The following is a 14,361-nucleotide window of genomic DNA, read 5'->3' as shown; positions in this document are numbered from 1 at the left end:
GAAAACAAAATGCACTCCGTACAGCGTTATCGGTGCTTCGCGAAAGAAAGGTTGAAGAGGAGGCACGGACAGGGATTAAAGGAGACGGGATAGGCGGAGGGAGTGGAGGGTGCGCGAAATAAAAACTGCTCGGCCGTGCGTATTATAAAAAAGCAAAAGCTTTCTGTTTTACTTAAATTTCTCCGGTAAATAGGGGAACTATGGGTAACGGAAAAACGAACGATAGAAAAGAAATAAGAAACTTCGCTCTTGTACCTATCTGTATCGCGATAACTAACTTCGACTCCGTTATACCGTAACCGTCTAATGGCCGAACTTAAATTGTACATTTCGTTACATTATGCAATATATACCAGACCGATTCTTTCGCTTTTTTCTCTCTTTCAGAAACGCAACCGCATTATACTCTCTTTCAAAATCGTCATTAACTCCATCGAGCACATATACCTGAGCTTGAAAGGCGCTGCTGTTGCCATCCCATTAACGTTTCCAAGCGAAAGTAATTACGAAGAGAAAAATCTCCGCGAATTATCGAATTTCTATCCGTTGCTGACAGCCGATAATCTCGTTCGCGGACAGAGACCACGTGACTCGCATCTTTAATAGAGGAGAGATTACCTACCGTACGATCGCCCAGATTCCGTACTCGACAGGTGAGGGTGGCCGTTTTGCCAACCAACGCGGTGACATTCCGTGACGCTGAGATGTCAAAGTAAGGTCCACGGTCGAGTGGTTCCAGTGCCCGATTCTCGTGCATCTCGGAATCGGATGTGCTCCGGGCAAGTCTTTGCACTTTAAGAAGAAACATACACGGAACAAAACCAAAACAACCTCGCGCGCGTACATGTAAAGATTATATATTTATATATATACACGCACACACACAAACACATACATAGAAACAAACACATATAAATGCAGAGAAAAGCAGCTTTCAATGGGCTCGCTTCAATCTCCAGATTGCGGTGGATTGTTCTTTGACCCGAAAGATTATTTCCCGTGCTTCGCTGCACCGCGAACCGCTATAAGGCCGGAAATCGCGAGTAGAATAGAGAAAAGAGGAAATGTTCGCCACGTTTCGTCATTCGTTATCGGAATTTTGTTAACTCCTCGTGTTTACCGCGGAACTCTCGTACGCGCCAGAGGAGGCGTGTACGATATACGGGCCAGAAGTGGCAAGAAATCATTTTAACGTGTCCCGAAGTGGTACGCGGTAAAAGGCCGCGTATATAATACATACGTACATATGTATATCTGCACGTACACATATACGTGCATCTCCTATTTTCGGGTTCGGACATAGACCTTGCCTACGTTTCGTCATAAAGTATTAAAGTAACTCGGTAAAGTTTCAACGCAGCAGTTTCAGAAACTACTTTATCTCATAATACGTGGCAGTGAACTATCGCTGGCAACCCGTTCTGTCACTTTTCTCTCTTTTGTGCGTATACCCGTGGAAAAATATATCGCACCCCAAGTAGCAGCAGCAGCCGTCGCGTTATTATAACGAATGTTCTCAATATTTTCATCGCGGTACCCGTCGTTGCTCGTGTAACCGCGATTATATTCGTATTCGTTGTACCTGAAACGGCGTGCTTTATTCGCCCCGTTTCATACCATTTGCAATCAGCAGGGTATACACACGAGAAATTACCTCTTTTTCTCATTACCTATTATTTTCAATCTAAACAATTTTTCAAAGAGAAATTCTTTTCAAACCACGGCGGCGAGGCTGAGTGGCGGGGTGAAAATTCAGTTAAATCGTTTTAAAAAGCATCATTGTTCGGGTAAACTACGATTACGCAAACCGATTCAAAAAACAATCCGCCTTGAACAGTTAAACACGTGGCTGATGAATTTCCACTTACCCGAAAACAATAGACCCAGAGTAAAAAATAAACTCTTCATTTTTTGTTTCTCTCTTTCATATTCGATCCACGATGTCGCTCGATAGAACCGTCGCGTTTTTCAAAAAAATCCACCACAATCTTTGTTTCAACCGGCGAGATGTATGGGAGAAAGGAAACGGAATGGAATAGTAATACAAGATTTATATGAGACGAGATAGTGGGAGATAAAGGAGTTTTCGCGTTCTCCGCGATCACTCTTCCTCGAGACTAGACTTTCACTTATCAATTATTTCCATCGAACCGATCCGTCCCATCCGCGATGCTTTAATCTTCTCCCTGGTATGGTGCAATAATCCAAAATCGAGCGTTCGATACAGCATTTCGCGATACAAAGGACTAGTGTAGAGATCAAACTCGTGAAAAGAGATACGAATCGATAAGCATCCGATTTTCCTTTAGTTTTTCACTGAATGTCGCCATTATGTCTCCGCTATTCGAGATCTACGCGTTGGCATGCATAGAAATCGCCCCCGATACTTCTTCCCCATAATAGTCCGTCTCACTCCCACTTACGTGACACTAGTGCTTCTCTCTTCCCGCTGGAACGTGTCTTTATCCGTGAACTACTTAATTGACCAACGGTACATAGATGAACAAAACCTCTCTTTTTTACTTCTTCGTGTTCTTTGAAATTGAGAAACAAAAACAACTAAAAGAAAGGAATATTCATTCGACGACTTGTACACCGTGTTCTTATAATATATATTCTAGTATGTAAATCGAACGATCTCAACTGATTTTCATTCTTCTGTACGTAGCAACGGGCGGTGGAGAAAACAGAAAAGTCTAGGTGTAATCTCACGTTCTACTCGTATTTCGTTACTAAATGAAGCGAACGATTAACGTAAAGTAGATGATCTAATTCTTCTGATTCATGGACCGTGTTGTCGAACGAATTGGAAAAAGAGGAGTATGCGTCTGAAGCGTGTGCGCGGATGGATCTTCTCTCCTTAGTGAGTTTGGTACGTTGAACGAGGAGCGCGGCGAGCGTAGACAGAGCACGATAAAACTCGTGTACGAGTATCCGAGCGAAACTGACAGTGCATGCGACACGGCCCGGGAGAGACGCCCTGCCATCTGTCCTTGCACACGCCCCGCTTTCCCTCACCCGAAGTCAACGGGAAGATGGGGTAGACATCGTCCGGCGCAAGCGTATCCCTTTAGTTCTATTACAGGCACGCACACAACGATGCATAACAGGGTGAGCGTGCAGCATCCCTAGTCAAGAATCGAATTCCATACCGGACCGATCGTCGTCCTCGTCGTCGTCATTGTCGTACACGTGTCACACGCACCAACACACGTTATGCACCGTAACAAATTTCATGCAGCGCAACGCAAAGTAAGAGTAAAAGAGAGAAAGGTAAAAGAGAGAGAGAGAGAGAGAGAAGAGTCAGTCTTTTGCATCATTTTCCACGTAAACGGGCTGGATCGAGCTTATCGCTTCGATCGCGGTCCGTATGAAAGACAGTAAACAAAACGAGGCTGTTTCCTTGAATGTTTTTGACCGTTGAAATTGCTCGGACCTGGCTATCGAATGTCGTATTATACTCACCGTAATACGCGCTTTAAAAATGCCAAAATATTTGTCGTTTATGCGGTGTTTGCGATTATCAATGTATTACCATGATCTCTTTGAACGTACGTTTGATAAATAAATTTTCAAAAAAAATTGAAATCACTTTTCGTCATTTTCGGATTTTTGAATTTTGTCATTTATTAAATTTAATAAACAATTAATGGAAACCTATTAATTGTATTTCTGTTGTATTTATTCAAATTTAATAATTGAAACGTCAATCCTTTAAATATGTATATATCATATAGCGTGTTATAGATACAGGTATGTTAGATACAATTATGTTAGATACATGATATACATATGTATATACGTATAGATACAAACGATACGCGTAAATCTCGAGAAAATTTGCCGTTCAAAAAAGACATTATGTGAATCTGCTTGGGACGAGAAAAGACTGAGATAGGGTGCTCACTTTAGGAAATCTTCCATGGAACAAGATTCTGGCTAATCTCGGATATTTCGTGTTAGCGGGACAGATGTTGGGTATATCTACGTTTACTTAAGGAACGTCGTTGCACATTTTTCACTGAACGTCAAGATGGTTTTACAAGAAGAGGTTGAATAATGGGCGTTTGTAGTATCAGTCGTTGGAAAGAAGAAACAAGGAGAAGCTTTAGGAAGTACCAAAGCACACCACCCCCTTTTGTTCTGTCGAGTATAATGGACATGCATCGCGTCCCTTTTCTGCTGCTTTTTAATGTATAATTTACACGATGGAATTGAAAGAGAAATCGATGCCCTAAATCGTTAGAAGTGAAACGCACAAAAGACGTACAGCTTTGGTATCAAGGGATTCGACTTGAGTTTTCTCTCTTCGTGAGAGATTTCTTTCCCTCTTTTCTTTCTTCTTTTTGCCTCGGTAATCACGTAACAGTACGCGATGATCGAAAGTAGTGGAAAAAGCGCAGATTCAGTCGATGGTAAAACATGCAGTGCACGTTTTTCCGATAAGTTTATCTTCTAATTTATTTACGGTTTAGGCGCTTAAGAACAAAGAATAAAAACGGAGAAATACAGCTATAATTCATCGAACTACATTGAAATTATTCTCCGATCTGATACAAACATTTCTTTAAAAATGATGATATAAACAATTATTTAGCGCTATAATAGAATTTGTATCTTACATTTGTAACATTATAGACTCGTTACTAAATCATAACGTTGCATTGTAATCAGATAATTGATTAATTATATATGACAATTAATTTATGGAAATATCATATATTATGCTTAATAAGCATTTAGTTTGTGTGGTTATGAACATTTTCGATATCAATGATTTCGATAGTAGAAGCTTCATTATTCGATGTTACAATATCGATTGTAGTTCGAGTTTAAATTTCAAGATGGTAGTAATGTGAACTTTCGAGTTTTATAGGTTATGTCACGGAATGATGATATTACGAATCCTTTGCTACGACATCCAAATATAAAAATGTTATCGTATTTTGACTGTTTAGCTATACGGAGTGATTCAATTGATTAGAATTTAAAAATTATGTCATACGTCGGAATGTGAATTTTTTTACCCTTTAACCGATCGATCAGTCTGCGAAAGCAAACTGTGGTTCCTATAAGTTTAAGTACTTGTTTTTCGTACCTCGTAAAAATGGATGATCAAGCTTGTCCAAGATGCAAAACTACCAAATATCGAAATCCATCATTGAAAATGATGGTGAACGTTTGCGGTCACACGTTATGTGAAAGCTGCGTGGATTTGTTATTTCTGAAAGGTTAGTATCTTTAAGGTTAGTAATCGTTACGAGAATCTTATCATGTAATCTTTGTAGGTTCTGGATCATGTCCCGAATGTAAAATTCCTCTGAGAAGAGCGAATTTCCGTGTACAATTATTCGAGGACCCTATGGTAGAGAAGGAAGTAAACATCAGGAAAAGAATTCTTAGAGACTTCAACAAGAAGGAGGAGGACTTTGCAACGTTGAGAGAATACAATGATTACTTAGAAGAAATTGAGACATTAATATATAACTTGGCTAATAATATTGATGTAGTAGAAACAAATAAGAAAATAGAACAGTACAAAAAAGACAACAAAGATCAAATAACAAAAAGTAAATCTAAGATTGGTAGAAGCGAATATGAATTGGAAGAGATGATCGAGTTAGAGAAGCAGAAAGAGGAAGAAAGAAGATTGGAAATAGCTAAAGAAGAAATTGAAGCTAAAAAGAAAAAGATCCGTGAAAAGGAAGCATTAATAGACGAGCTTACATTTTCAGAAGGAAATGCAAAGAGCATTGTAGAGACATTTGCTTCTGTCATACAAGCATCTAAAAAGGAACAGAAAGCAGCACCTGCTAAAGTTACTCAATTTAGTACAGGAATTAAATTTACTAATCAGGGAGGTCAGAGTTACATGCCCATACCAAAGATCGAAGAAGGTCCTCTATATTGTTACACTCCTATTAGACAAGGGACAGATGGCCCAACACCTCCTAGTTGGAGAGATTTACAAGCTCGTGGATACGTTTCTCATGTACGCGTTGAATCCTCAGCAGAAAGGGCAGGTGGATTCAAAGCACATGTTGCATGCTTAAGAGCCTTGCAAGAATCCATGGCTGGTTTATATCACAATCCCTCACAAAGCCAAACAGAATTCACAACTGTATAATTGTACAAACTGTTTTAATACCAAGAAAACCATATCTCTAGTTTTATATATAGGATATCATTAATGATCATTTAATTGTCGCATACAATCCAAAATCTCTGATAAATCGTTACTCAATAAATAATACATGCGAAGCTAATTACGTATATGTGATATAATCAGAAGTTACAGGTACATGTGCCTTGTATATTTATATAATTTTAGTATTATATTGTATATTATGATTATATCACGAACACTACATGACTGTAGTACCTGTACGTAGATTAAGAAACAATCATGTTTTTGTTTCCATCAAAAATAAAATTCATTTTGTTAAAAATAATAATACATGTTAATAATTTTCTCTTTTTCCTTACCATTGACGAGAGATAAATTTCTGTTTATGTTGCAACATTAATAGCGGTGTTGGTTAAGATTAAATATGTATATATTATAACTATTGCTAACTGTGTAATGTGTAATCATCAATCACAAACACATGACATTCAATGCTCTTTTGAGTTTCACATGTTGATAATCGCTTGATTCCCCATACACATTTTTATGTCGCATGCGACGTTATCGGTTTAGTACATCGGTTTGAATTAGAATTAAAGTCTTGTATGAAATTATAAATAGGAAATTTATTTTCTTTAGGAAATTGTTAAGAATATTTAACCACATATTTGTTTTTCCAGTAATTTTACGAATAATTGTTTTCGAAACCAGAGAATGCTATAAGTCATGAAAATAAATTGAGATTCATTAAAACAAAAATAAAATCCTAAAATGGATCTGGGAAAAAATATTTTGAAAATGTTTAGTTATTGAAGTGTGCACGAATGTGGTAGAACTCCAGGGGGTTAACTCGTATGTGGACTCAAATAATCATATTTGAACATTGAGCTCGACTTACCAAATGTAATACGCATGAATGGATGACAAAATCTCATTGCATTGCATTCGATTTGATTGCATTTGCTTCCTCAAACCTATGAATATGGTTTGATTCCTTGGTTTTGTGCGGGCATGGAGAGTTACATTCCATTCATAGACACTTAATAGTTACACTTTGTATTGGCACTGATTTTATATGAATTAGTTAAATGAAAAATTAAGTATTGTATTTAAAATTAAAAAATGAATTTAAAAATAAAGGATTATTTCAAAGATTTCAAAGATTTGCTTCATATTAAATAAAATAAAATAAATCATTAATTTATTTGTTACGAATTGATAGTATTGTTTGAAATTAATAGTAGGATTCCTAACAATGAATGGACAATCGTTGTAAATTAATATTAAATTGTCATAATGTAATTAAATAATTGCTATAAATTAATAGTTAACATGTTATAAATTAATATTATATTAATAATATTTTTATAAATTATCAGTTTAATGTAATATATTAATAGTTTAGTTGTTAGAAATTAATAAGTTTAATGTTATGAATTAATAGCTTAAGTATGATAAAATAATAATGTAAATATTAGAAATTAATAATTAAACCATTAATAAGTAAGCAAAAGCTCTTTCGAACTTCACAATGCGAAAGTTCAAGGAAAAATGAGTTCGCGCGCAAATCGAATGTTCCTTATTTACTCGATAACATACCGTTAACGGTGTTCCTAAAGGTTAGTCGTCTCATCACGATGCGCGGTGTTTACTAGTGTCATGAAAAGATGTTTTTTCATTATAACACAATCAAATTAAATAACTTGTTAGTTTTTATTGTAACTTACCGCCTTTAACAATTTGTTACAACAATCACGTTTATTACTTTTATATTTTTTTACGAGCTAGAACTACATTTACACTTCTTTGGTACTTAGGATTGTGTTAACCTATTATTGATCTATTAAATGCTATTTTGTGACAAAAATAATTGTATTGCAATATATAAACATGAGATTGACCACTTGTAAAGAATGTATACCCATCCCGAAGAGAACGGAATTTACTTATACATATATATATATATATATAATGTTTGAATTTATAATGATTACAGATTTCTCGAAATTTTTTTACTAGATCTGTGATTCCTACCAGCCGTGGTAATAAATTTTAACAAATTATAAGTCTGTTTAATTTAATTTTAAATATACACCGTGGTTCAACAATTAATTATTAAAATTTTTTTTCGCATGCACAACTCTGTTTTACTTTCTAATATAAGAATAATATAGTATAAGAATATAAGAATCTACTGTAATAGATTTCACGCTCAGATAAATGAGTTTAATGATCATAAGTTTATTTAATCCAGTACTGAAGTGAAGTTTTGTGTGAATAAACGGAGCGTGTTCAAGCATATAGTTCAAACGGACTTATAATTACAAGTATCGCGGCGTGAAGTTACTCTGATTTTTTTTAAGATCTGTATTTCAGAATGTGAGTTATGGAGTCCCATTTAACGTCAGGTCTATCTTGTTCTTAGTTAATAAATGGAACTTGGTATCTCACGTTCTTAAATACCAACCTCAGAAGAAATAAGAGTGTTTCTTACACCCTCTAAGATTTATTATGGTGAACTTTTCAACAATATTAGTACCGATGATAACAGAACTATTGATCGACTGTAGGTATTTTTCAACATCGATGATAAATGGAATAGAAATCGAGATAATCGGAGCGTATATAATTTAATTCCATATTGTAGCATTCTTTGTAAGCGATATTTTGTATTAAAACATACCACAGTAACATTATTAAAAATAAAAATTTTAATAAAAGATTGACAGTGATCGACAGAGCAACCAAAAGGTACATGAGCAATTATCTGGACAATGGAGACCTATCTAGAAGGAAACACTGTTCCCTGCAATGTTCTTTTTGCATTTAAATTAATCATAAAGGACCCATTAAAAAGAAAACATTATAAAAGCATATTTTAAATTTTATATAACTTTACATTTAACGTCTTAAAAAGTACTGATATTAATCAACACGTTTTACGTATAATATGCCGCTATCGCGATAATTATAGTTATTTTATATATGTAGTTATAAAATGTCGTTCAACAAAAACACATGAGAAAGGTTAACTAAAATTGTATTGCTTTGAATCCTTTGCTACGGCAGTTCTCAAAAATTCTTTTTCCTGAAAAAATTATAATAACTTACCATCATATTGAAATCCGGAACTTCCACTTAATTAGTTCACTTCATTTCACTCAACTATAATTAGATAACTGTGTAATAATAGTGTACAACTGTCCATTTTACTTTATAAATAACAGTAATAAAACGTACATCAAATTAATGGCAAATTTATTTCGTGATAATGTATTACGGTAGTTTACTTGACTTATTCCAAATAGAATTCTCAGATTTCCAATATAAATACGATCCTCGAACAAAAACAAGTTTCAATAGTAGTTATTTAGATTGTAAATAGAAACAAATAAGACGTTTATTCCATCGATCAATATTTACGTATCGAATTGGCAGCCGATTCAAATAAATCAATAGCTGAGAAGTGGATAAAAGGATACATATAGTCCAAACAATAAAGAAGTGACAAGTGACACCATTTTACTGTAGTTGACTTTTCGCGAGTGTAGAGGTTAATAGAATGTTTTTGTTAAAACATCTGTTTAATGACTGAAATATTTATTTTCACATGAAGTTTACGTTTACTATAAACAAGTGAATGATACAGAATGTAAAATAAAGTTCTAAGAACATAAACCAAACAATATATTAATAACATGCATTAACTTCGACACGTAATTTTTTAAGCCTGCAATATTATAGGTTACGGTATAGATGTACATATTTTCATTACACATAACTGTATAAGATGATAGTATATATATATACATATATACATATTGGATACATTCTACGAATTCCACGGATCGTAAATGTCTAACAACTCTAACATAACAAACATAACACGGCACGACTGGAAACGATGTAAAATACACGCAACATGTGTAGGTAAACATGTGTAGTATTTGCTTGAAAATTCTCAATTTCAGTTATTTGTGTTATACATATGTAAATCTTATGTTAGAAGAAGTGATTTTTTGTGAAAGCTATGTAACAATTATTCAACAATTAATAATATTAATGAATCTACAGATATCAAGTTGTAGGTTATAGATTCTTTTTCGGAATTTTACGTTGAACAGGATAATCAGATGAATTGTATTTTATATTCTACTACATCCTATCTACTTTGGAAATTACATTTAATTGCTATGCAAAAGACTTTATAAATATTAATGAATATATTGCGGATTTATCGTATAATTTAATATTTTATTTAAAGAATAAAACAAATTTTTATATATTTAGGTTACAGTTTTTTAATTCCGATCATCGAAATATAAATTTGTATAAATATTCCAACAATTAATAATTTATGACTAATAACTTACGTGTGTAAGTTAACTTTTCTTATTACTATATATGCATACAAAATACAGTTCGATTATCGCAACGAAATCAAATCGATTTTCATCGATCAATTCGTAACGCAATTTGCGTTCTGAGATCTAGAAGAATCGCGATAACATAAAATTACTCACGCCGCTGTCCCAATGTTTCATTCTTCTATTATGAAAATATTTTAGTGGCTGTGTTTCCGGAGTTTCCGAGTAAAGTTACGGAAACAGACGGGGTTGGCGAACGAATCGCGAGCGAGCGAGCTTACGCGCGAACCTCGGAGTCGGGACGGAGTGCCGAAATGCTTAATTAACGCGAGTGGAGCCTCGGTGGGGGGACTTCCGCGATACAGCCAATCGCGCGGCAGCAAGTGACCGGAGGTTCCGCCCATCGAGAGAGCCCCGTTGCCCTTTTCCTCGTGACTAGCAGCCACAGTACGTACGCGAACGTTCATGGAGTGTCATCGCGTTCGTCTTCGCTTCGCATTTCCAAGAGGAGCCTCTTATATTCTTCGCGCAGCACGATTCGCGAATTTTTAACTTTTACTTCAGTTACATTAACATTTATATACGACATAATACGAATTCTCACATTATTCGTGCTCTTTTACCATCTGTAAAACATTTCGCGCGCTTCGAAGCTCGACTTAATTCAAAATTCGCGGTTCGTCTCGCGGTATTGTGTGGTCAAAGAGTGCGTGTCGGGACATAAAAAGTAGCATATTTTTTGATCATTTATCGTATTTGTCACGAGATCAGTGATGTATACGAGCCGGGAAACATGTAAGAAACACAGTTAAAAGGAAGAGAAAAGAAAGAAAAAAAGAGAAAGCCGTCGCGTTCTCGAACTACGTCTGGAACAACGATCGAATCGGATCACAGACGACGTTCGATCTCGATCTGTCAGCCTCGGGATCGACTGCCGATGCGAATCCTCGATCGATATCGACGTTCGTAAGAATGCGTGGCTGAAACGACGGACGACCTTGTCTTTTCTTTTTTTTACCATTGAACCAACGAACGAACCAGCCAGTGTCCACCACGCTTTTAACTTCGAATCGAAATTGAAGATGCGGCCCGTCGTCACGACCTTCTTACTCGTACCATTGCTGTTCATCGCGTGGCAAAACGGCGCGCAGGCCAACTGGTGGTGAGTTTGTACAACACGATTGTTTATGTCCACTGTACAGATAACATCTAGTCCGTGTCATTAAGAGGCTGCATCTTCCCTCCAATATACACTCGTATTATTCCCTTCGAAGGGCACGCCTTGTGTCGCGAATAATTTAAATACATCTCCATACGATTCACTGCCGACTGTATAAAGATTTACATCTTTTTATTTTTCTTTTCTTCGTTCTTTGACATGTTGACTACCACACACGAATTACATATATTTTGCCTTGGAAGCCACAATAAATTGAAATACCATACACTGTAAGATTAAATTTCTGCAAAACATTGTATTATATTTGCGCACTTTTTATCTTTCGGTTATGTAAGTCATAAAAATTTTTTAGTCACTGCATGGCTATCGTGGAAGTCAACGTGACAAAGACTAACGTTGACGTTACGTCGAACACCTTTTCAGTTGATAAAAATACTTCGTGGAAAACGCGAACGTGTTTTGTCATACAATATCTCAACTTAACCTATAACACTGGTTTTTGACTTGATAAGCAACTTGTGCGATCTGATCTGTTTAAAATGCACCGAGTATAGTGATTCATAGAATTATTCATAGCTATATGTATGTGTATACGAAGATAACGTAATTGTGAAGAGAAGAAACAGATCAGATCTTGTTAAAAAATAAGTATGTATTGAAACTTATTGAATTTTGGCATAATGGTATCCTCTGTGATGAGAAGAAATTTAATACGCGGTACTGGGATCGGATGATTCTTAAAAAGTATGGAAAAAACCAAATAGGTATAATCATACTACTAGACTAAATATTTATGCTGTATAGCCGTTGCTGAGGTAACAGCGAAGAGTTTACAGACATACACCAACTATTTAAACATGGCGCTAGTCTCATAAAAAATAATAAAATTTTCCATACTATCACTCAATTCTTTATTTATTATTTGTTTATTTTATATAACATTCTTGTATTTTCTTTCTAAATTACTATAACTGGAAAAATACTCAACACCAGCAGCAAAAAGATACAGATACTTTTATACTATTTGGCGATTAAGGAACAACCTGAGAAAGCCGCATTTTAATGCGAACGACGTGACAGGTGTAAATTAAGAAATATTTTCAGATATTAGATCAAATCTTATACATGTTGCAGTGTTCGATTTTTACTCATTTGCAATGTAGAAATATCAATATTAAGAAAGAAAAGTAGAAACAAGTTTATCAGCGATATGTTCCATAAAACCCAACGTCAAACATAATAAACGATCAATCTGCTGCGTGAAAAGTGTGCGACAGTAATTCGTGATAGTCGGCGTAAACGAGACGGCCGGCGGCCGGTCGCGCGCCACCCGGTTATCTACGATCTACATTTATCCGATCGGAATATCCGTTCGCGTAGAACTCTCTACTTTCCGATCGTGATAGTTTTCTTCGGGAGACGCATGGCCAGTCAATCGCTAGTTGCCTGAAACCTACTACTTATGAACTGAGTGAAGTTGGCACCTCCACATGCCAAGTTCTACACAAACCAAATAGCATTCGTTTGTCTACGATTTGTCCACATTTGTCCAACTATATTTTTCGTTTTTTCACCCATGAAAAAAAAGATTACTATTAAATGGAAATGAAAAAAAACCGTGAACAATTACATACCATTTAAAAATCAACGAACATGTTCGAGGGGCGCCGATGTAAAATATTTTAAAATCTTCAGTTGACGATAACCTTCTTATGAACAAATGAAAGTGGACAAACGAAAATTTTGGACAATGTGGAAACATTGTATTGTAAAATTGCGATCGCGGTGCTGATATATACGGTGATCTAGCATTAAATTTAGCAATATACAATTGATAAATGTTACTGATTTGTTTTCATTCGATTACTTTTGATAGAACTCACTAGGTTTAGGTTAGATTTGCATATGAAGAGTTAGATTTGTCAAATCTTATTTATGTATATGGATTAACGAATGTAATTCCTCCGTGAATTAGCACACTTTTTGAACTAGTAATGATTTTCATTATAATAGTTTTATAAAGATTACAAATTTCTAAGACTCGATAATCTCTTGCTTAACTTATGCGCAGTGAGACAATGCGCAATGCAAAATGTTTCACAGAAAATGTTCCCTTAAACATACTGTAAACAAAAAACCAATTTGATGTGACAATAGAAAATAAAAACTCTGAAATAGATTACACGAACTACTTAACAGATATAATACTCGAATTATGTTCTTTCTACCTTCCTTCTATGCAATTTCTCCCATACCAAGAGATATAGTAAAAAGCACAAATGTAAATTGGCTACCATTTCCTACGTGCATATCCTAACCTAATCCTTTCTCAGCGATATCTCTACATAATCTAAGAAAAATATTCCAATGATTACATCACCGACTTTGATTTACTCGATTAAGCTTCCTCATATGTAGGTACTCCACGGTTTTACTTCTAATTTCATTTGATGCAATTGCCAATTAATTATCGTCGCTGTAACATGACTATCGCGACTGTTCTTATGAAACTTATTACCGTAATGAACAATTTTTTTCATCTCCAATAGAGGTCATGTTTCGTATGATTAACGATCCGGTGTGTGTATGTACTTCTATACAAGTTAGTTAGCATGATTAGAAATTTATCTCGCGAGACTGTTTTCGCAAGATCCTTCGAGAGAGTACAGTCAAAAGAATGAGCTACT

General features: G+C 35.3%; 3 protein-coding genes across 8 annotated transcripts in view; 2 read left to right on the top strand and 1 right to left on the bottom strand.

The window, feature by feature from the left end:
• The window catches only part of LOC126916290 (lachesin-like), a 66,588-nt gene extending 63,612 nt beyond the window's left edge, over positions 1-2,976 (bottom strand). For all 5 annotated transcript variants that reach the window (XR_007710516.1, XR_007710517.1, XR_007710518.1 and 2 more), the window contains exons 1-2: positions 1,869-2,976; positions 623-792 (exon numbers count right to left, since the gene is read on the bottom strand). Coding sequence is in view for 2 of the 5 variants with exons in the window: in XM_050721971.1 (XP_050577928.1) it covers positions 623-792; positions 1,869-1,908 (210 nt within the window). In the remaining 3 variants the exon portion in view is untranslated. The remainder of the gene's footprint in view (positions 1-622; positions 793-1,868) is intronic.
• A 1,838-nt stretch (positions 2,977-4,814) lies between these two features.
• On the top strand, positions 4,815-6,455 carry LOC126916275 (CDK-activating kinase assembly factor MAT1). The gene is made up of 2 exons (XM_050721924.1): positions 4,815-5,231; positions 5,289-6,455. The coding sequence occupies exons 1-2, from the start codon at positions 5,108-5,110 to the stop codon at positions 6,125-6,127; spliced, it is 963 nt and encodes a 320-aa protein (XP_050577881.1). The 5' UTR covers positions 4,815-5,107; the 3' UTR covers positions 6,128-6,455.
• A 4,467-nt stretch (positions 6,456-10,922) lies between these two features.
• The window catches only part of LOC126919385 (protein Wnt-4-like), a 78,952-nt gene continuing 75,513 nt past the window's right edge, over positions 10,923-14,361 (top strand). The window contains exon 1 of one of the 2 annotated variants that reach the window (XM_050728583.1): positions 10,923-11,656. In XM_050728583.1, the coding sequence (XP_050584540.1) occupies positions 11,577-11,656 (80 nt within the window). In that variant the 5' untranslated portion in view covers positions 10,923-11,576. The remainder of the gene's footprint in view (positions 11,657-14,361) is intronic. The other variant, XM_050728563.1, reaches the window with a different exon arrangement.

The sequence above is a fragment of the Bombus affinis genome, chromosome 1, assembly GCF_024516045.1.
Source record: "Bombus affinis isolate iyBomAffi1 chromosome 1, iyBomAffi1.2, whole genome shotgun sequence".
Lineage (NCBI taxonomy): Eukaryota > Metazoa > Arthropoda > Insecta > Hymenoptera > Apidae > Bombus > Bombus affinis.
This window is presented reverse-complemented; position numbering and strand designations above follow the sequence as displayed.

What these genes read in the sequence shown, in the direction of transcription:
- LOC126916275 (XM_050721924.1), top strand. Translation starts at nt 5,108, where the DNA reads ATGGATGATCAAGCTTGTCCAAGATGCAAAACTACCAAATATCGAAAT. An exon ending in GGATTTGTTATTTCTGAAAG is followed by an intron (nt 5,232 to 5,288) that starts GTTAGTATCTTT and finishes TAATCTTTGTAG; the next exon opens with GTTCTGGATCATGTCCCGAA.